Source organism: Pantherophis guttatus, chromosome 3 (assembly GCF_059756535.1).
Source record: "Pantherophis guttatus breed Tessera chromosome 3, ASM5975653v1, whole genome shotgun sequence".
In the NCBI taxonomy this organism is placed as follows: Eukaryota; Metazoa; Chordata; class Lepidosauria; order Squamata; family Colubridae; genus Pantherophis; species Pantherophis guttatus.
In genome coordinates, this window is record NC_142065.1 from 201,267,617 (window position 1) to 201,289,851 (window position 22,235).

A 22,235-nucleotide genomic window follows, 5' to 3' on the forward strand; every position below is an offset into this window, starting at 1 on the left:
CCAAAAATCTGGACCCCCATTTTACCAACCTCCGAAGAATGGAAGGTTGAATCAACCTTGAGGCAGTCAGGATCGAACTCCTGGCGGTGGACAGAGTTAGCCTACAATAGGGTACTTTAATCTCTTCTTTAAGGTGATTGGAGGAGGGGGGGGAGAGATGATCTAGCCAAGGGGTGTGAAACTCGATTTCATTGAGGGCCGTATGAGGGTTGTGTTTGACCGTGGGGAGTGCGTGGCTGGGGTGGGCGTGGCCAGCTCGACATCACTCGTGTCGGGCGTGTCAGGTGTGCCTCCTTTCAGTACTCAAGAAAGAAAAACCCCGACTCCATTTTCATAGAGAAAGGTACTTTTACTGAGTGTGAACTGAATGCCACCAAAGAAGAGCAAGGTCTGAGGCAAATCACATATAGAAAGCATCCTTAAAACCCTCCCTCCAATCGTCCAGTCAGGATTATCCAATCCACATCCCCCCCAGGGGTCATGTGGGGTGCAGCTTCCGATGGTGCCATCCTCCTGGTATGCCACGACGGTTGATCTTGAGTGGTTATCAGCGCTCTTCCCAGCTGCAGAGAAAACGCTGAGGAAAACTTTCTCCCCTCTTCTCCACCAGCTCACTTCCCCCCTCCCAGACATTCAAATAGCTCCCCCTCCCCCCGTTACAATGGCAGCCGAGCAAGCAAGCAATAAAAAGGCAGAGGCTGACAGGGGGTGTCTGTGGTGGCCCAAGCATTCTGCCGACTCCCGAGCTCCGTTTTCATCTGCGACGGCCTCCTGTAACCCTCTGCCAATGAAAACAGAATTTGGGAGGGCCGCCTTCAGGCCGTCCTCAACCTTCCCGAGCGCCGTTTACACTGGCAGAGGCACCAGGGTCGGTCCTTCGCTATTTCCAGGGCAACCCGAGGTGAGCTGAGGTGGCGCAGTGGTTAGAGTGCAGTACTGCAGCTACTTCAGCTGACTGCTAGTTCAGCAGATCAGCGGATCAAATCTCACCGGCTTAAGGTTGACTCAGCCTTCCATCCTTCCGAGGTGGGTAAAATGAGGATCCAGATTGTTGGGGACAATATGCTATTTAGTATACTGTCTTTGGTGTAAGCCATCCAGAGTCCTCGGAGAGTGGGCGGCATAGAAATATGACAAACAAACAAACAAACAAACAAACAAACAAATAAATAAATAAATAAATAAATAAATAAATAAATAAACAAACAAACAAACAAACCCCGTGGGCCAGATCTAAGCACCCTGCGAGCCGGATCCAATACCCGGGCCGTGAGTTTGACACCCCTGATTCAGCCTATAGATTTGAGAACTCCTTGTGGTCTCCAGTCCAAGTACTACTAACCAGACCTAACCTTTTCCTATGTCCCAGCAATGATATTTTTTTTTAAAAAAAAAAAGCCTTATTTATTTCTTATTTATTTATGTATGTATTCACATTTCTGAACTGCCCATCTCCCTCAAAGAGAGAGATTTGCATCCGCAGTTAAATGCGTCATTCTCATGCATGCTACCCAGAGTCATTTGTCGAATGAAATCAAATAAATAAATCATGACCGAAACAGATCCATCCAGAAAACGAACAAGCGGGACTGAATGTCATTTCTCCCTTCTCTCATGCTACAGTTGGGATCCAGCCGGATGCAGAAGAAGGACCGGCCCTTGAGCAACTCGATGAGGATGTTGCAGTGACTCAAAGTCAGAGGAAATTTATTTGCCCCATCACACAGGTAGGTCCTACATCTAGGTAGCAGAGAGGAAAGAATGATAGCTAGCAATAGAAGAGAATATTTGTAGCTCAGGTTTGAATTGCGGCAGTGGTGAAATTCAAATTTTTTTACTACTGGTTCTGTGGGCGTGGCTTGGTGGGCATGGTGTGACTTGGTGGGTATGGCTTGGTGGCTGTGGCAGGGGAAGGATACTACAAAATCTCCATTCACACCCCACTCCAGGGGAAGGATATTGCAAAATCCCCATTCCCTCCCCATTCCTGGGGAAGGATATTGCAAAATCTCCATTCCCACCCCACTCTGGGGCCAGCCAGAGGTAGTATTTGTCAGTTCTCTGAACTACTCAAAATTTCTGCTACCGGTTCTCCGAACTACTCAAAATTTCCGCTACCGGTTCTCCAGAACCTGTCAGAACCTGCTGGATCTCACCCCTGAATTGCGGGCAGGGGTGAAATCCAGCAGGTTCTAACAGATTCTGGAGAACCGGTAGCGGAAATTTTGAGTAGTTCGGAGAACTGGCAAATACCACCTCTGGCTGTCCCCAGAGTGGGGTGGGAATGGAGATTTTGCAATATCCTTCCCCCAGGAGGGGAGGGAATGGAGATTTTCCAGTATCCTTCCCCTGGAGTGGGGTGGGAATGGAGATTTTGCAATATCCTTCCCCTGCCACGCCCCCCAAGCCACACCCACAGAACCAATAGGAGAAAAAAATGGTTTTCACTCTTGATTGCAGGATTCCCTGCTGCTCTCTGAGCTTGGTTGTTTTCTTGCAGACGTTTCATCACCCAACTAGGTAACATCATCAGTGCTAGAAGAGAATGGCGGGGGGGCTAAACTTCACTCTCTTCTAGCTTTAATAATAGTACCTAATTGGGTACCAAAATATCTACAAGAAAACAAACCAAGCACCAAGGACCTCACAGTGATAGCTAGAGAAGACAGAGCAGGTTCACAATTGCATTCTGCTCACATTCCGCAATATGAAATCATATGCTGGAGGTTACATGCATATACTATATAGTGCAGTGATGGCTAACCTTTTCCGGACCAAGTGCCCAAAATACTCGCGCGCACCTCCAAAATGCAATGCACGCATTGGCCCCTGTGCATGCAACCTGCCCCCCCCACATACCCTGTGCATGCATGCGCCCCCTGCATATGCGCTCAGCGTGTGCCCCACATGCATCCGCATCCCTGCATGTGCCCCATCCCCCACGCATGCGCGGCAGAGACCCGAAGACCAGCTGGTCTGTGGGAGGTGTGCATGCATGTGCGGCAGAGTTGAGCTGGGGCAATGGCTTGCGTGCCCACAGAGAGGGCATTGTGTGCCACCTCTGGCATGCGTGCCATAGGTTCGCCATCACGGGTATAGTGTGTCTCTTACTTTATTTGATGTTTACCAATAGCTTTTGGCTCAAGCCTGCAATGAAATTGTTCAAGAGGAGTGTTACTTTTTCTGTAGTGAAAGCCTTTTAAGTGTGAAATGGCTGCAGACTGATTTTCTTCTGCAAAAGTCCCACCAGTTTGTGCAATATAATTTGGACACAAAAACTGATGTGGTTAAAAACTAAAGGGATACAATGCCTAATGGACAATTGAATAGAGAAGATTATGGTCTGTTGCCATCCACTTTCTTTGCTTGCTTTTTACCTTATTTATCTAATAAATATATTTCTGGTGGCCCACTAATATTTTGCAAGACAAAAGTGAGCCTACTTGTCATATGCAAACTTGAACATATCCTATTTTTTAAGAATGTGAAAAAGATGCCTTGTTAATGGGGACTCAGGATCTACCACCCTTGCAGGAATCCTATTCTTTTTTAAGCATTTACGTTTTATTTTCCCCTCTTTTCCTTCTCTTCTTTTAACCCTTGATTCAGCAATCCTTTTATTTGTCCTACCCTCCCTTTGAGCAAATACCTGCCTGTATCTCCATGTATGCGAGAAAATCAATTCCAAATTACTTCATTCGCTGGCAGCCTTACATCACAGTAATAATCATAAACAACAGTAGTTGTAGTTGTCAATTAATGGGGTTTAATTTGTGGAGCTGCAACAATAATACAGAAGCCACTGACAGACACTACTGAGTTGTTGATTTGAACAATTGGTTATGCAGCCCAATAATTTTATTGCAGGAAGAAATGAAGAAACCAGTTAGGAATAAAATCTGCGGCCACACCTATGAGGAAGAAGCCATCTTGGAACACATCCGGCGCAGACAACAACATAAGAAGAAAGTCAAGTAAGCAGTCCTGAGTGTTGATGGAAAGTGGAGGGGGGGGGGAAGAGAGAGAGAGAGAAGGGAGAGAGGAGAGAGAAGGGAGAGAGAGAAGAGGGAGAGAGAAAGTGGAGGGAAAGAGAGAGAGAGAAACAGGTAGTGAGAGAGAGAAAGAGAGGAGCAAGAGGAGAGAGAAAGAGAGGAGCGAGAAAGAAAGGAGAGGAGAGAAAGTGGAGGGAAAGAGAGAGAAAGAGAGAGAGAGAAAAGAGAAAGAAAGGAGAGGAGAGAAAGTGGAGGGAAAGAGAGAGAAAGAGAGAGAGAGGAGAGAGAGAGGGGAGGGAAAGAGAGAGAGAAAAAAAATAGGCAGAGAAAGAGGGGGAGGGAAAGAGAGTGCGCGCCTTATTCAACTTGCAGAAGTAAAATGCAGATTGTGTGAGTTTACAAAATTGTTGCTTGGAAGCCAACCCAAGACCAGATGTATAACTTACTATCTCATAAGAAGATATGGGTAGTTTTTGCCATTACATTTCCTCATAAAAAATATTGCACAGAGTGACAACTGAAGGACGCAATTTGATAACACATCCGTAACATGTAGGCCGCTGTTATGGAAATTGGAGTACAGATAGTCCTCAACTTACAACAGTTTGTTTAGTGATAGTCCAACGTTACAACGTCTCTGAAAAAGGTGACGTATGACTCTTTTTCCCATTTACGACCATTGTGAGCAAACTCAGCCTGCAATACTGCATTCTAACCACTGTGCCACCACGGCTCTTAATTTTGGTCTCATTATGTTCGTAAGTCGAGGACTACCTATTGAGAGTTCCTGTGTCTCCTAGTTCTCTTAATAGCTCATACTCCAGCTTTGTCAGACATGTTGGATTGATAATAAGGTGCCATCACATTGCCTCCTAGCAACCACACAGATTAGACTTCTTCAGGGTAATTTGTCTCCATCTTAATTTTCAAGTCTTCCAACGCTGTACCCATTGCTACTGTAATTGAATTTATCCTGCTTCCTGCTGTATAACAGATAACAGATTAACAAAGTTGGAAGGGACCTTGTAGGTCATCTAGTCCAACCCCCCCGCTCAAGCAGGAGACCCTGTACCATTTCTGACAGATGGCTGTCCAGTCTCTTCTTGAAAGCTTCCAGTGATGAAGCTCCCACAATTTCTGAAGGCAACCTGTTCCGTTGGTTGATTGTTCTCACTGTCAGAAAATTTCTTCTTATTTCTAGGTTGAATCTCTCCATCCATTATTCCTTGTCTGGCCTTCAGATGTATTGGAAAATAGCTTGACCCCTTCCTGTCTGTGGCAGGCCCTCAAATATTGGAACTCTGCTATCATGTCTCCCCTGGTCCTTCTCTTCACCAGCCATGCCCAGTTCCTGCAACCGTTCATTGTATGCTTTAGGCTCCAGACCCCTAATCATCTTTGTTGCTCTTCTCTGCACTCTTTCTAGAGTCCCAACATCTTTTTTATAGTGTGTCGTTTACAGCATATAGATTTGTCCTCTTCTCTTTCCTTCCCCTTCCTTCTTTTCCAGAAAGCTGTCTTAATATACCGTATCCAAATAGCCTAATTTGAGCTTGGTTGTTTGGGCCTTCAGTGAGAACTCTGGATTGCCTCTTTTAATTATCCCCAGCTACCACAGTTGCTAATAGGAACTGTTATCTGACACATCTAGAGGAACTAAAATGGGAAAAGCAGATTTCTTCTGAGCTTTCCAGTCCTGGATGTCTGATAACAGTAGTATAAATAATCAGACGCTAATTACTGTATGTCAGTTGGAGAAAGAAACAGCTCTTTGAAGTATTAGTCCTGAGGACATAGTGTTAGCCATAAAGCAAAGCAATTTGGAAAAGGGAACAAGGGATTTAATACAGAAGCATGCCATCCTTTTCCCTAATTTTGCTCTCCATCCCAAAGTATGGCTTCTGTTATCTTGAAACAGCAGCTAAGGCAAGTTGGCAATATTATTTGGTACCTGGGAAGCTTATGACTGTCGCCATTCATTCATTCCTTCACCCACCTGCCTGTCCGTGGCAGGTGCTGCAGCATGTAATTTCTCTCTCAAGGTATAATTAACACCAAGTACAATATTAAGATGAGTCAAGCAAGGATCCAGATGAAATATCTACACTAGAGAGTTATAACAGGCTCTGTTCTGACTGGTTTGCTGGATTGCCTTTGGCAACTTAAGCGCATAAAAGGAACTCTCCTGGATCAAATCATTGGGCTGCCTTGTCCAGCCTTCTGATGTCAATTTACAGGTTAACCAGAAGCTTCCGAGAAGATATGAAGTGATGGCCTTCCCCCCTTGTGGTTCCACAGCAATTGGTTTCTAATCCATGCTACCCCATGTTCAGGAAGTAGCAAATAGCCATCATTTTGATTGTCTATGAATTTGTATTGTCCTTTTTTTTTTTTTTTTTTTACACTATTTGAATTAATGGCCGGTCTAGTAAATGGCAGTAAAAAGCTAAAATACAAGAAGGAACAGTTCTTGCTGAGCTGGCTTCTGCTTGCATCTAAATTTCTAGGAAAAAATAACATTTAACAATATCCAAGTTAAATATTTAGATGTGTAAGCAGCTGGGAAACTTATCATCTAAGCTCTGACCTTGTTTTTAATTTCTGCTCAAGAGACTCCAGACTTTATCCCGCACTGTACAGGAACATCCTTTATCTCCTTCCAATGTTTCCTTTCTCAATTCTTAATTTCAAAAGCGTTTGAGCTATTGTCTGAATTCACAGATGACATTGTCTGATTGCTTAGTCCATAATCGGCTGGGTCCATGCATTGCTCTGTGTCATAACCAGGGCCTACAAAATACACAGCAAGATTCACCTGAGATGGTCAATCAATCAAATCTAACTCTCAGTGTTTCCCAAACTTGGCAACTTTAAGATGTGTGGACTTCAACTTGGATTGTGGATTTAGACTGGAATTAAAGTCTTCAAGCAGTGTCATCTCAACACTTGCCACTATTCTGGGTTTGGGATAAACAGATTCCATTTTAGGCAGCTCAGAAAGTAGATGACTACCCTTAGGACAAAGGTCAGCAACCTGCGGCTCTGGAGCCGCATGTGGCTCTTTCATCCCTCTGCTGTGGCTCCCTGTTGCTGGTTGTCTCCACAATTGATAGGGCTTTCAGTTAGGACAGGTAGAGGAAAAAGGATGCCATGCTAGGAGGAGACTCTGGTGGGGGAACTGGACTTCCGGTCAGCAGAGGAAAAAGGACGCCGCGCTAGGAGGAGACTATGATGGGGGAACAGGACTTCCGGTCAGCTCCAGAATTGAACGGGGGCTTCCGGTTAGGACCTTTGTGGCTCTTTGAGTGTTTAAGGTTGCCGACCCCTGACTTAGGAATGGAGCATCTTCCAAACTTCTTTCTTACCATAGACCAGTGTTTCTGAACCTCAGCAATTTTAAGAAGAGTGGACTTCCAACTCCCAGAATTCCCCAGCCAACTGTGCTGCCTGAAGAATTCTGGGAATTGAAGTCCACACATCTTAAAAGTTGCCAAATTTGTGAAGCACTGCTCTAGATAAAGAATTGGCAAAGCGTCCTTCCACATTAGGAAGCTAGTTTCCTAGATAACTCTCAGCAACGTTTAAACACATGCTCATGGACATATTCAGTATTAAATGTTGGCAGTAATACATTTTCTGTGGTTAAATCTTGGTGTTTAAATCAGGGATTCCTTTTGGGTCCTCTTTGGGGGACCCGCTCCCCACAAACTGTTGTATGCTGCCCAGACTCACTATGTGCATGATGGGTGCTATAAAAATGTGATAAATAAAATAAATAAATAAGACACCCACCCTCCCTGTTGCTGTTTCAGGAGCCGAGAATAATTGCTGAGCAGCAAAAGTACCAGCCTTGACTGTGTCATACAGCTCCTTTTTGACTGGAGGCTTTCTAGGCAATTTAACAAAATTAATTAATCTGGGTAAAAACATGTGCCAGATAAATAATAATTATCTTCACCTCTTTGTAGATTGGGCGAAACAAACCCCAAACTGTGAGACTCTGTGGTTTGCCCAAGGCAAACGCATCACGCTGGAGACACAGCACCGGAGAACTGCCTTTGTCGGTCTGGGGCAAACGCCTTCCCAGACGGGATTTGGGGCTGCCTGCGGAGTGAAGGGCCTCGGAGTGGCTGCGGCTGAGTCCGTCTCTCCTCTCCTGGGCCCCTGTGCTGCAGAGGCTGCGAATCGGGGCCGGAGAACAGGTTTTATCAGAAGGGCTTGCAGTAGTCATATCTGCAGCACAAGCAGTTTGAAAATGGGCCGGGAACATAGATGTGGCAGAGAGGATTAATATCTACATTTTATGGGGAAGAGGGAGATCCTCAGCAGTTGATTTTTAACAGAATAACGCAGTTGGAAGGGACCTTGGAGGTCTTCTAGTCCAACCCCCTGCTTAAGCGGGAAACCCTATACCGTTTCAGACAAATGGTTGTCCATTCCACTCCTTGAATTATGACCACAACTGAGCCCGAAATTTATGTTGCTAATTGAGACAGTTGTTAAGTGAGTTTTGTTTCATTTTATGACCCTTCTTGCCACATGTTCTCTGCAAACATGGTTATGTGATCACATTTTACAATGGCTTTGCCAAAACCCAGCATTTTTTGGTTTGGAGCAAAACCAGCCCATAACCATTAGAATAAAATAGAATAACAGAATTGGAAGGGACCTTGGAGGTCTTCTAGTCCAACCCACTACTCAGGCAGGAAACCCTATACCATTTCAGGCAAATGGTTATCCAATCTCTTCTTAAAAACTTCCAGTGTTGGAACATTCACAACTTCTGGAGGCAAGTTGTTCCACTGATTCATTGTTCTCACTGTCGGGAAATTTCTCCTTAGTTCCACCCAGGTTGCTTTTCTCCTTGATTAGTTTCCACCCATTGCTTCTTGTCCTTCCTTCAGCTGCTTTGGAGAATAGGTTGACCCCCTCTTCTTTATGGCAACCCCTTAGATATTGGAACAATGCTATCATGTCATCTCTAGTCCTTCTTTTCATTAAACTAGGCATACCCAGACAGTTCCTGCAACCGTTCTTCATATATTTTACCCTCCAGCCCCCTAATCATCTTGGTTGCTCTTCTCTGCACTCTTTCTAGAGTCTCAACATCTTTTTTGTTTTTTAATATCGTGGCGATCAAAGCTGGATGCAGTGTTCCAAGTGTTGTGAACTGCTTGAGCAGGCTATATAGAAGTTTAAGAAATCATTATTATTGTCATAATCGGGGGCCGCGGTGGCTCACATGGTAAGACACTGAGCCTGTGCATCAATGAGGTCAGCAGCTCGGCGGTTCGATTCCCTTGAGTGAATAAACCGCATAAGGACAGGAAAGGAGCCTCCCCTGATGCCCCATTCAGGCATCCCGCAGGTAAAGATAACACCGCCCGAAAAAATTCCTTTCACAGAGGCAGCCGGCCACTTTAGTGATCCCTGGCTAACACATGCCATACGCTAAAAAGTTTTTTTTTTTTAATTGTCATTATCATCATCAACTCTCCCCGCTTCCCTTGGACATGTACTTCTACCATTTCAAGACAGATCTGATTCAAAATGCAAACTTTCAGTCCATCACAGTTCTGCCCCTTCTTTGAGAAATTGGGAGAAAGCAAAATAAAGGTAATGCTTGAGTTATCACCACTTGCTGAGCAGCCATTCAATTTGCAATGGCGCCGAGGGAGGGAGGGAACTTAAAAAGCGGCACACAAGGTACACAGTGACAAAGTGGCAGCCATCGTAGCGTCCCCATTGTCACATGATTGTGATCTAGGCACCCAAGCGCCCAGCTTGTGATTGTGACATTTCAGTGAGCTAAAGTCATGTGATCGCCATTTGCAAACTTCCATGCCAGCTTTTCACAAGCGGAGTCAATGGGGAAAACTGGAAGGGAAGGTCGCAAGTTGCTCTTGTAAAATGCTCCTCTTGTTCTCCCAAGGAGCCCCACGGACTACAAGACCCCTGGGATCTTGTACTCTGTTGTACCTCTTCCACCTGCCTGTCAGAGGTGGTATTCAGCCGGTTCGGACCGGTTCAAGTGAGCCAGTACTGGCGACCTGCGGGTGGGCGCAATCCCGTCCTATATCGCTGTGTTTTTGACGCCGCACATATGTTGGCTGGAGAATTCTGGGAGTTGAAGTCCACAAGTCTTAAAGCTGCCAAGTTTGAAGACCTCTGGCCTAGAGCACACAACTGCAATACACTGTGGTTATTTGGGTATATCTTTCAAACTTTTTAAAGGCAGGAGCAGGATAACAGAGGATAAGAATCGTGAAGATGAGAGATTTGGGAACATTTTAGGAATGAGAAGGAAGAGCCAACCATGGCTATAGGAATCAAGCTAGGAAAACCTATCATAAAACTTTTTTTGCTATCCCAGGTATTATCTTAAGGGCTGGAAGCATTACTTCACGTTTTAAAAACCAATTTAAGCTTGCCAATGCCACATGTTGCATTATATCAGACTAGAGATGGTTACAGAACTGGGGAAAAATGGTAGTTTGGGCTTATCTGTATTGAGTGATCAGAGTTGGTGTATTCTTTTTATTATTATTATTATTATTATTATTATTATTATTATTATTATTATTATTATTATTATTATTATTATTTGAGGAGGCAACCCTCTATTTTTTATATATATCTAGAGATTCCCAGTCATCCAGGTCATGGCAACTAGATTTTGTTTTTCCTTGAAAACATTTCCCTTCTCATTCAAGAAGCTTCTTCAGTTCTGACTGAATGGTGGAGGATGGAAAGATTTATATTCCTTGCAGTCATCTGGTGGTTGGGGCCACTTGGAGGTTTCAGTGTCACCTGAATAATGCAAATTGGTGTGGAACCTCCTTGGAACTTTCTTCTATTTTTCATGCTGTTTGGTCTTCTGTAGCATTTCCGTGTCAGCCAAGGAAGCTGTCTTTTCGCCTGTCTTCTCCCCTGTCTCTTCAAACCTCTCAGAGTATCCTCTGAGAATCTGCACAGTTCTTTGAAGGTATCAAACAATATGCAGACTCTACAGTCTCTAATGCTATTACTCATCATTACTACCACCACAGGCAAATGGTGTCTCACTTACGATTGATCTACAGGGAGAAATGTTCCTAAATCTCAGCAACTCATTCCTCCCCAGGCTATCCATTCTCACCTGTTTATATAATTACCTTCTGCAGTCTCTCTCTCTGAACAAAGCTGATTTACCTACCAAAAGGAAGGTTAGCATTAAATCTCAGAAAATCTCTCCAAAATCCAACATATGGCCTGTTATTTTCTTTGCATTTATTCATTGTTCCTGACTTTTTTTTTTAAATGCCCCTTCAAACTGAACTACATTTGGATAAAATTAAGTTAATAGGGAAGGATGTCAGCCCACAAATAATCTTAATTTGTGTGGGTTTATTGTACGTACAATATGTGCCCAAAGAATGCTCCAACTCTGAGCACAGATCTCAAATCATAACCTGCAAGGCAGATTCAGTTTTGCCTTCTAGAACTCTTGAATTTTACAAAATTCAGATTATTCTCACTGTAATTTCAAAGCACTATAACCAATGTGTATTCTGCAGCAGATTGGATGATTCATTACCTAGTTGCCTATATTTATAAACTACTCTTACAACGTAACTTTCCTGAAAATAGAATACCAGGCAACAGTATACAAATAGAGGCACTCCGATTCTAGACTAGGGGAATCGGTTTATATATGTTTTTATTAGTTTATAATGTAGCATGCAAAGAAAATGCAGAAGTAAATAATAGGAAAAATAGGGAAGGGAAAAGGATAAGGGAAAAGTGAGGAAAAGAAAAGGGGAAAAAGAAAGAAAAGGCATTGACTTCCGATTCTTCACAGGTTCTCAGAGTTATGGGTTCCAAGAGCCATCCACCTTTCAGTTTGTTTTTTCATCAGTACCATTAACTGGAGGATGTATTTTTTTTTAAGATGTTACAATTTTTGGACAACCGGAAATCAGAAATTCTTGCTTACCTGTTACTGCTCATCTGAGATTAATGTAGGCAACGTAGCAGAGAAGGAACAGACAACTTTCCACAGTCTAATAATTTCCTATTTGCCAGACTACAAATCCCATTAATCCCTGGGCAGGGCAGACTTCTGACCATGAAGCATGGGATTAATGGCAGTCACAGTTCAAACGTCTGGGTGAAATTATGAGCCCTTTGCAGTTGAATCCAAGGCAACCTTCAAAGAGAAGTTTTGAAGAGTCAAATAAATAATGGAGGAAAGATGCAACTCCATTGAAAGGCTATTCCAGACTGAGAAGCCACCAGTTATTGGCTGCTATCCTGCTCAATTATTAAACTAATACAACATCCAAAACAGATCTCAACATGTGGATAAGATGAATGGAAGCAGCCCTTTGCATTAGCCATTAATGGCCATTAATGGACCACACTAGTCCATTGCTAGTGTCAGGCGTTTCCATCGACAGGCAGACATCAACTGAAACGGAGCTAATTTTGAAGCCAGTGTCTTGTTTCTAGTCCCAAAGGTGCTTTTTCAAGAAGCAACAAGTCCAGTTGACTCTTGAAAAAAAGCACCTTTGGGACAACCATGATTCAGATGACTGAGAATCTCCATTGATGGCTTGTTTCTCGGTTTGAAACATGGATAAATATAACACTTCTTCTGAAGGTCATTTTCCCACTGAAGGAGCTCATCGGAACCACCCCACTGGATTTCAAGATAATAGTGAGAACTTCTGTTTTGCTAATTTGGGTGTGATTTTAACTCAGACCGTTTCCCCTTCTTTACAGATGCCCCCAAGTTGGCTGCAACAACAAGGAAGTCAGGAAAGCAGATCTGGTGTTCGATGAAGTCCTCAAAAGAACGATTGACATTTGGAATAAACGGAGCCAGTCAACACAGTAGAGAGAGTCCCGGGCCCTAGCGGTTGTTACAACCAAGAACACGGGGCATTAGAAGAGTTCAACTGAGCCTAGGTTTCTAATTTTCAGCTGGTTGTGTAAGAGATTGTTGCTGCAAGTATTTCAATAGCAGGCAAAGTTGAAGGTCTGACCTGTTGCTAAAAGCATTTTCTTGGAAGCTGCCAAGTGTAAAATGCCTTGCTTTGTTTACCTTTATGTAGATTTTTTTTAAAAAAACAGTATTCAGCTCCTGCATTTTGTAAATAAAACTATGAAGTCCATCTTCAGTCCCCTTTATTTGGCAAGGAGAATTTCTGCAGAATTTCTCTCTGGGGTTCATATTACAAAGTATACTGTAAAATCTTAAATCGTCATCTTCTGGTAGATGCTTTTCCCCATGGACAAGACATAATAAGCTATCATTTGTGAATTTTTGAATATGTGATGGTAACGTGTCACTTTTTGTCAGTCCACTCCATCTCACAGAGGAAAGAAGCAGCATTGGGTATTTTCACTGCCCTGAATTACTTATAAACTAATAAAAGGTAAAGGTATAGTTTTCCCTTGTCCAGTCAGAAAAACGACTCTAGGGGGCAATGCTCATGTCCATTTCTTAGCCGTGGGAGCCAGCGTTGTCCAAAGACATTTCTGTGGACATGTAGCCAGCATGGCTATACATTGAGGTCACGAAACACTGTTACTTTCCCAACAAAGTGGTACCTATTTATCTACTCACATTTGCATGCTTTCAAACTGCTAGGTGGGCAGGAGCTGCAGCAAGGGACAGGAGCTCACCCCATCACACATCGCTCTGGTCTCAAACCCGGGCTGTCATCTTTCCAGTTGACAAGTTCAGCAGCTTTAACCACTGAGCCAATGCCCTCCCCCCCGTCCCCCCAAAGCAATAAAGCCAGGATACAAATCTAATAACAAAGTAAAATAAATGTATTGATTTAGCCGCAGTAAATCGGATTCATGCTACTGAGCTAAGTCCTATTTGGTGATTTCTAAAACACCATGGCTGTATTTACACAGTGGCCCTAAGCTTAAACTAACCTCATTATGACTTGGTATGATGCATGAAGTAAGGAATGCATTGCCACCACCTGAGTAGAGATAGAAGGGTGTTAACAGGTAGTGAAAAAGGGAAATGTTAGCGAAGGAATGTTAGTAGCATTAAGACAAATAAATACTTGATGCTTTCTTCCAAGAACAGAGCAGCTAAATCACCCAGTCTAGTTTCTCATTCTGATAAAACCTTGTGAGACAGCCTCAGAGGGGAGGAAGTTGTTCAAGGAAGCTCGCGGTGGCAATACATGTCTACCTAGAAACAAGTTTTCAGGAGCCGCTACTCTAACCTTCTAGCCCAGGGGTATCAAGCTCGATTTCATTGAGGGCCGCATCAGGGTTGTGTTTGACTTCGGGGGGAGGGCAGGGTGGGCATGACCAGCTTGACGTCACTTGTGTCGGGGTGCTTGTGGTGGCCCGAGCACTCTGCCAGCGAAAATGGGCTCCCGATCTCTGTTTTCAGCTGCGACGGCCTCCTGCAGTCCTCTGCCACTAAAAACGGTGCTGGGGGAGGGGGGTTTCGTGCAGCTGGCAGAGGCACCACAGGCTGGTCCTTCACTGTTTCCAGGGTGCCGCCCCCCGGGCCAGATCTAAGCGCTGCCTTGAGTTTGACACCTCTGTTCTAGCCGGTCAAGAGGTCTAGTTGGTGTCTCAACCCTAGTGGGCTTCTCCTCTCCTGTACAATATCTTACCTAGAAGTAGATTCATAGGTTTGTAACCTCAGACAGCTTTATGGGTCTGCAGAGATACACATTCGTCCTGCTATGGTAGAAGAATTCATCAGCAGTGGACATACTGGTGGGATCAAGATGTCCTTTGGTAAACGGTGAAGAAAGTAGTGAGAATGGAAATGAGAACATTTAACAGCACAAGTTCTATTGATGCTTGAAGAATGTGAGAGTAATCATCTAGGAGATGAGTCTGAGAGAAAGAGAAAGGAAGGCTGACATGTTTTTGATTGCTTCTGTCTAAGACATCGGCTCCTCCAAAGGATTATTACAGGTAGTCATTGACTTACAACAGTTCATTTAGTGACCGTTCGAAGTTACGACGGCACGGATAAACAAGTAACTTATGACCGTTTTTCACACTTAATTACCATTGCAGCATCCCCCATTACATTTGAATGTTTGACAGCTGACTCATATGACGGCTGCAGTGTCCTCGGGTCATGAGATCCCCTTTTGCGACCGTCCGACAACCCAAGTCAATGGGGAAACCAGGCTGACTTAACAACTGTGTCACTAATTTAACAACTGCAGTGATTCCCTTAGCAAATGTGCCAAGAAAAGTCATAAAATGGGGCAAAGCTCCCTTAATAAATTTTTGACTTGGCAACATAAATTTTGGGTTCAATTGTGAGTCAATTGTTGAGGACTACCTATATTGAATACAGACTTATGGGGGGAGTGTGTGTGTGTGTGTGTGTGTGAGAGAGAGAGAGAGAGAGAGAGATCTGTGTGTATCTCTCCCTTCCTCTCCCTATCCCCATCTGTCTGTCTGTCCATCCATCCATCTATCTACTGTATCTATCTATCTATCTATCTATCTATCTATCTATCTATCTATCTATCTATCTATCTATCTCTCTCTCTCTCTCTCTCTAAAAAATAACTATATGTGTATATACGTGTGTATAGACATGTGTATAAACAAATCCCTACAATTTTCTTGGAAAGGTTTTTCAGAAGTGGTTTTCTATTGCCTCATTTCTAAGACTGAGAAAAGCGAACAGCCCTCAGTCACCCGGCTGTCTTCGTACCTCAGGTGGGACTAGAACTCAGTTTCCCAGTTTCTAGCCTGATGCCTTAACCACCGTATATACCAGACTGGCTGCTCTCAGAGCATAGATAGGCTAGTTCTATGAGATCTTTACGCAAGGTCTGAAGAATTTAGTCAGCTTTTCTACAGAGTAGTGATGTTGCTGACCACAACAACCTTTTGAAATCAACACATAGTCAGAGAAGAGGAAATAGCGGTCTTAAAGCTAGAAGGTGAGCTAGTCTTCTTTCCGAAATTCTCCAACTGATCTTGGAAACAAGTTAGAATTAGCGATTGTGTCCGTGTTTCAATGATCGTTTAAAGAGAGCCAAGCTCTGTGTGTAATATACTCGCACAGAGCATACTCAAATGGGAAGAGGGAAATTTTGGATCATATCTGGCTGCCTTATATGAGGAGTGTAATTATTGCACCGGCTTTCCACGAATAACTTACAATAAGAACTGAGTAATATTCTTCTCATGCAGGCAGGACTGAGTTACGTGGCTCTATGCTTAAATTAAATTAAATAGGATTGCCAACATGATCGCCAACATCCAATGACGGATATGGCACAAGAAGAAGAATGCTTAAATAGATATAGGGTAGCTATCTCTAAAGACAATGTGTCTACATTAGAACCACTTGCTTATCCAGATCATTTATAGACTTTGTGGCTGCATTTTCTAAGCTTGATTCATTTTCACTTCAGTTAGGTTTTTGTGTCTTACTCTGTTTTTGCAAACCCATCCCTTGGCTTCAAAATGTAATATATTGTCTGAACTGAGCTGTGGGTCTGGGTTCGCACATCACATAAAGACACAAGACATGGTTTGGATTTGATTTAACATTTCATTTTCATTTCATTTTCATTTTATTTAATTTGTATACCGCCCTACTCCCGAAGGACTCCGGGCGGTGAACAGGCACAGAATAAAACACATAGAATACAAAAATTAAGAGCAAAAGTAAAATCGAATTAAATCAATTTAGCCCAAGACAAATTTAAAACCCCAGGTTAAGAACAAATTAAAATTTACATTAAAATTTACATTAAAAAAAGAATGGGACAGGTTAGGTTAGGCCAGACCAGCCTGGTGAAATAAAAAGGTCTTAAGAGCGCGGCGGAAGGTGCGTAGATCCAGGATCCTCCGTATCTCCGGGGGGAGCTCGTTCCAGATAGTAGGTGCCCCCACAGAGAAGGCTCTCCCCCTGGGGGCCGCCAGCTGACATTGTTTGGCTGACGGCACCCGGAGGAGTCCCTCTCTGTGAGAGTGTACCGGCCGGTGGGAGGCCGTTTGCAGCAGCAGGCGGTCCCATAAATAACCAAGCCCTAAACCATGGAGCGCTCTAGAGGTGGTAACCAAAACCTTGAAGCACACCCGGAAGACCATCGGGAGCCAGTGCAGCTCACGCAGGAGAGATGTTACATGGAAGCGCCACGTCACTCCCATAACCACCTGCGCGGCCGTACTCTACGCCAGTTGGAGCCTCCAGGTGCTCCTCAAGGGGAGCCCCATGTAGAGAGCATTACAGTAGTAATCCTGTAAGAACTGAGACAAATCAGCCATCAACAGGTACATCAAGATAAATACCATCCACATACCATTCAAAAAGGTAAAAATGAAACAAAAAAAACCCAAACACCTTCTCACCAGCAATCAACACCCACATAAGCAAAGATTAACACCAAGATTAATATTAGACCAACAATCAGTAAACAATAATCAAGGAATTACCAACACAATCAAACCGTAACCAACAATCTAATCAAGGAACATTCCCAGCAAGGAACATGAAAGGGCAAGTCAACTGTATATAAACAGTGAGCAGATCCCACTCCCTTCTCGCACTGATGATGTTACCTAGTTGGGTAATGCAATGTCTGCAAGAAAACAACAAAACTCAGAGAGCACCAAGCATCCCTCTGTATGAATTCTGTCATTGCTGTTTGCAAAACCTTGGGTTATAGCTTGGGGTTTTAATCAAAACTTGCTAATGCCAGCCGATTTGGTGAATCATATATGAACAAGTCATAACTTGGTCATGATTTTGTGAATCGGATCATCCCCAAGAGAACAAAAAGGATCAGGGAGGTAGGAAAAATAAATTCAAGTAATCCTTTTTCATACATCATAAAGTGACAACAACAGATGAGCTAGTTCTAGGAAGCAAAGAGAGAAATGGAGAGTGGGTTTAGCCCTACTTCTTCCACTTACTATGGACTTCTTTTAGAAGCATCTTTGTTGCTTCTCTTGAACCTAACAAGGAGACAAATGGGAAGGCTGCTTGAAGAATGCCAGCAAAAGGGTTGCATTTAGAAGAAGACAACCAAGGCTATTTCATCAGTGACCTGTGCACCGGACAGAAACTATTGCCACATACAGTTATTATCTCACCTTTACTTCATCCTTGCTTTCAGTTAAACAACATCTGAAAAAGTTATGAAACCTGAACTTAGAGCAAGAAGCCAAGGCCAGTGGGTGGAGCAATTCAAGCCATTTTGTGTTCTGTTGCGAATTTAGTTGCACAAGAACTCAAAAGAAACTTAACTTCTATTTATATGCTCCTGGAGATGCTTAGCTCCTCAGGATTGCTACTGAAACTTGAACATCAATCACTTAAGACATCTATCCATCCATCTATTCAGTTCCTACACTAGAAGTTAAATGTCTATGGAGATTCTCAGTCATCCAAGTCATTGTTGTCACAAAGGTGCTTTTTCAAGAGGCAACTGGACTATCTGATTTTTCTTTGAAGATGTTTCGCTTCTCATCCGAGAAGCTTCTTGAGCTCTGGCTGGTTGGTGGTTGAAGTTGAAGTTCAACTCTTGAGTTGTTGCAGATAGTCCTTGACTTATGACTGTAAGGGAGCCTGGAATTTCTGGCAAAAGTTATGATGGTTGCAAATTGAAGCACTCACATGACCGGACATGATTTTATAACTTTTTCTGTCATGGTTGTTAAGCCACAGTTGTTAAACAAATCAAAAGTATTCCTTTAGGCATTTTTTGGGCAGAAAAGGCCAGAAACTGGTATGAATTGCAGTCATGTGATTGCAGAACACTGCAACTGGCCATAAAAGTCAGCTAAAATGTGGTCATGTGATCACAGGGATGTAGGCAGGCATTGGAGCTCTGGAATTGAGTCTTAAATAGCTTTTGGGGAGTCCGTTGTAACTTTGAATAGTTGCTAACTAACTGGTCATAAGTCGAGGACTACTTGTATTACATTTAAACTCCCATGATCATAAGTGATATTACTTTAATAGGACAACATATTGATGGCCTCTTGTACTCTATGCCTTTCCAGCAGACTGGGGGAAGCTAGATTAACCAAAGCAGACTGGTGATATCAGGGGTGAAATGCTCCCGGTTTGGACTGGATCACCCGATCCGGTAGCGATGGAGGCGGTGGTTCAGAGAACTGGTAGCAAAAATCCCTGTACCCCCCCATGCCCAGTTGAACCGCACAATAATCAGAGGCTTTTTTTCTTTTAAAAACCTCTGACGATCCAAGCTGAGTTGCCTGATCGTTACAGGCATTTAAAAGAAAAAAAGTCTCTGCTGATCAGGCAACTCAGCTGGGATCGTCAGAGCCTTTTGAAAGCATTTTTTTACAATCTCTTTGCTGAAGAGGTTGTAGAAAAAATGGTTTTAAAAGTAAAAAAAAAAAAAATTGGCCACACCTACCCAGTCACATTACCCCACCACCAAGCCACGCCCACAGAACTGGTAGTAACAAAGTTTAGATTACACCATTGGTTGATATATTGAGGCTCTAGAACAGGGGTGTCAAACTCACGGCGTCATGGCAGCATCACATGACATGTTGAGACTTTGCCCCCCCTTCATTAAACCGGGTGGGGGCGGGGCCAGCACGCGACGGATCCGGCTCGCAGGCCGTGAGTTTGACATCCCTGCTCTAGGAAGAGTGCAGAGAAGAGCAACAAAGATGATTTAGGGGACTGGAGGCTAAAACCTATAAAGAACGGTTGCTGAAATTGGGTATGTCTAGTTTAATGAAAAGAACGATGAGGAGTGCCATGATAGCAATGTTCCAATATTTCAGGGATAAACCAGGGATGAAATCCAGCAGGTTCTGACAGGTTCTGGAGAACCGGTAGCGGAAATTTTGAGTAGATCAGACAACTGGCAAATACCACCTCTGGCTGGCCCCAGAGTGGGGTGGGAATGAAGATTTTGCAATATCCTTCCCCCAATAGTGGGGAGGGAATGGGGATTTTGCAGTATCTTTCCTCTGCTACGCCCACCAAGCCACACCACGCCCACCAAGCCATGCCCACAGAACTGGTAGTAAAAAAAATTGGATTTCACCACTGGGATAAACCTATTCTAGCACCCGAAGGCAGGAGAAGAAGCAATGGGTGGAAATTAATCAAGGAGAGAAGCAACCTAGAACTAAAGAGAAACTTCCTGACAGTTAGAACAATTAATCGGTGGAACAACTTGCCTCCAGAAGTTGTAAATGCTCCAACGCTGGAAGTTTTTAAGAAGAGATTGGATAATCATTTGTCTGAAATGCTATCGGGTTTCCAGCCTAAGCAGGGGGTTGGACTAGAAGACCTCCAAGGTCCCTTCCAATTTTGTTATTTTATAAGTTACAATACATGCCAGTTGACAAGCATCTGAATTTTGATCACGTGACTGTAGGGGTGCTGTGATGGTTGAAAGTGTGAAAACTGGACGTAAGTCACATCTATGGAGATTCTCAGTCATCCATGCCACAGTTGTCCCAAAGGTGCTTTTTTCAAGAGGCTTCTTGGATGAGAAGCGAAACGTCTTCAAAGAAAAACCAGAAAGTCCAGTTGCCTCTTGAAAAAAAAAACACCTTTGGGATGGACATGTCATTTTTTCAGAGCGATTGTAACTTTGAATGATCACTAAATGAATGGTTGTAAGTCGAGAACTACATGTAATGGAATTGCTCAAAATATATATTTCAAAATTATACTCTGGTAGCAGTTGGAAGTTGTATTGAAGATTGAGGGGCGAGGTTATATGTGGCCCCATGACTGGGTTCACATGACACACTAAACCAGAGCATATACACCTAAGACAAATTCCTTCTGTGTCTAATCGCACCTGGCCAATATTCCTATTCTATTCTATTCTATTCTATTCTATTCTATTCTATTCTATTCTATTCTATTCTATTCTATTCTATTCTATTCTATTCTATTCTATTCTATTCTTTTCTCTACTCTACTCTACTCTACTCTACTCTACTCTACTCTATACTCCACTCCACTCCACTCCACTCCACTCCATTCCATTCCATTCCATTCCATTCCATTCTATTCTATTCTATTCTATTCTATTCTATTCTATTCTACTCTATACTCCACTCCACTCCACTCCACTCCACTCCACTCCACTCCACTCCACTCCATTCCATTCCATTCCATTCTATTCTATTCTATTCTATTCTACTCTATACTCCACTCCACTCCACTCCACTCCACTCCATTCCATTCTATTCTATTCTATTCTATTCTATTCTATTCTATTCTATACTCTACTCTACTCTACTCTACTCCACTCCACTCCACTCCACTCCACGCCATTCCATTCCATTCCATTCCATTCTACTCTATACTCCACTCCACTCCACTTCACTCCACTCCACTCCACTCCACTCCACTCCACTCCATTCCATTCCATTCTATTCTTGACTAACTCAATAGCAGTTTATAATCCTAGTGTTCCAAACAGGGGTTAAAATCACTAACAGAACTAAAGAAATAACATACATTAAATCTACAAATTCATCAGGATCACCGCAACGTATTCTGATGTTCTGCGAGCAGAAAAATCCATATCGTCATAAATCCATGTAATGTGTGGTTGTTTTTTTCTTCAGTCATATTTTCCAAAGGTAAAATCTTAGTGAAAACTCAGTCTTGCTCACTCCCTGAAACAGCTTATGATTTCTGTTCAGTCCCTTGATTCCAGCTTCTAGTCTTCATAAAACTCCAAGTCCAAGAAGTGGTGGAAAATATGTCTGCAAATTGGGGTTGCCCCGAAAGATTTTCTCCGTAAAACCGAGGTGTTTCTTTTTTTTTTTTTTTTTAATTTGATTTATATGCTGCCCTTCTCCGGAGACTCAGGGCGGCTTACAATGCGTTAAGCAATAGCCTTCATCCTTTTGTATATTTATACAAAGTCAGTTTATTGCCCCCATAATCTGGGTCCTCATTTTACCTACCTTAGAAAGGATGGAAGGCTGAGTCAACCTTGAGCCTGGGGAGATTTGAACTTGCAGTAATTGCAGGCAGCAGATGTAAGTGGATGTTAATAACAGTGCTTTAGTCTGCTGAGCCACCAGAGCTCAGATCTCAGATCAAATCTTCTGAATAAGATTTGCCTGGATTTAAAAAAAGAAGGAAGGGACCAAATAGACTAATTCAAGTCTTTTCACTCGTGTGATCTAACTTCTGAGGGAGGAGAAGAGAGAGGGGGGGAAAAAAGCAAGGTTGAATGGGAATATGAAAAGTTTGACTCGCAAATTTCCTATAGCAAA

The 22,235-nt window shown here is 43.1% G+C and overlaps 1 protein-coding gene across 1 annotated transcript in view; it reads left to right on the top strand.

Annotated features, from left to right (window-relative positions):
- NSMCE2 (NSE2 SUMO ligase component of SMC5/6 complex) overlaps positions 1 to 13,147 on the top strand; it is a 248,956-nt gene extending 235,809 nt beyond the window's left edge. The window contains exons 5-7 of the mRNA XM_034422292.3: positions 1,624 to 1,727; positions 3,868 to 3,974; positions 12,756 to 13,147. Coding sequence (XP_034278183.2) covers positions 1,624 to 1,727; positions 3,868 to 3,974; positions 12,756 to 12,870 — 326 coding nt within the window. The 3' untranslated portion in view covers positions 12,871 to 13,147. The remainder of the gene's footprint in view (positions 1 to 1,623; positions 1,728 to 3,867; positions 3,975 to 12,755) is intronic.
- The last annotated feature ends 9,088 nt before the right edge of the window (positions 13,148 to 22,235 follow it).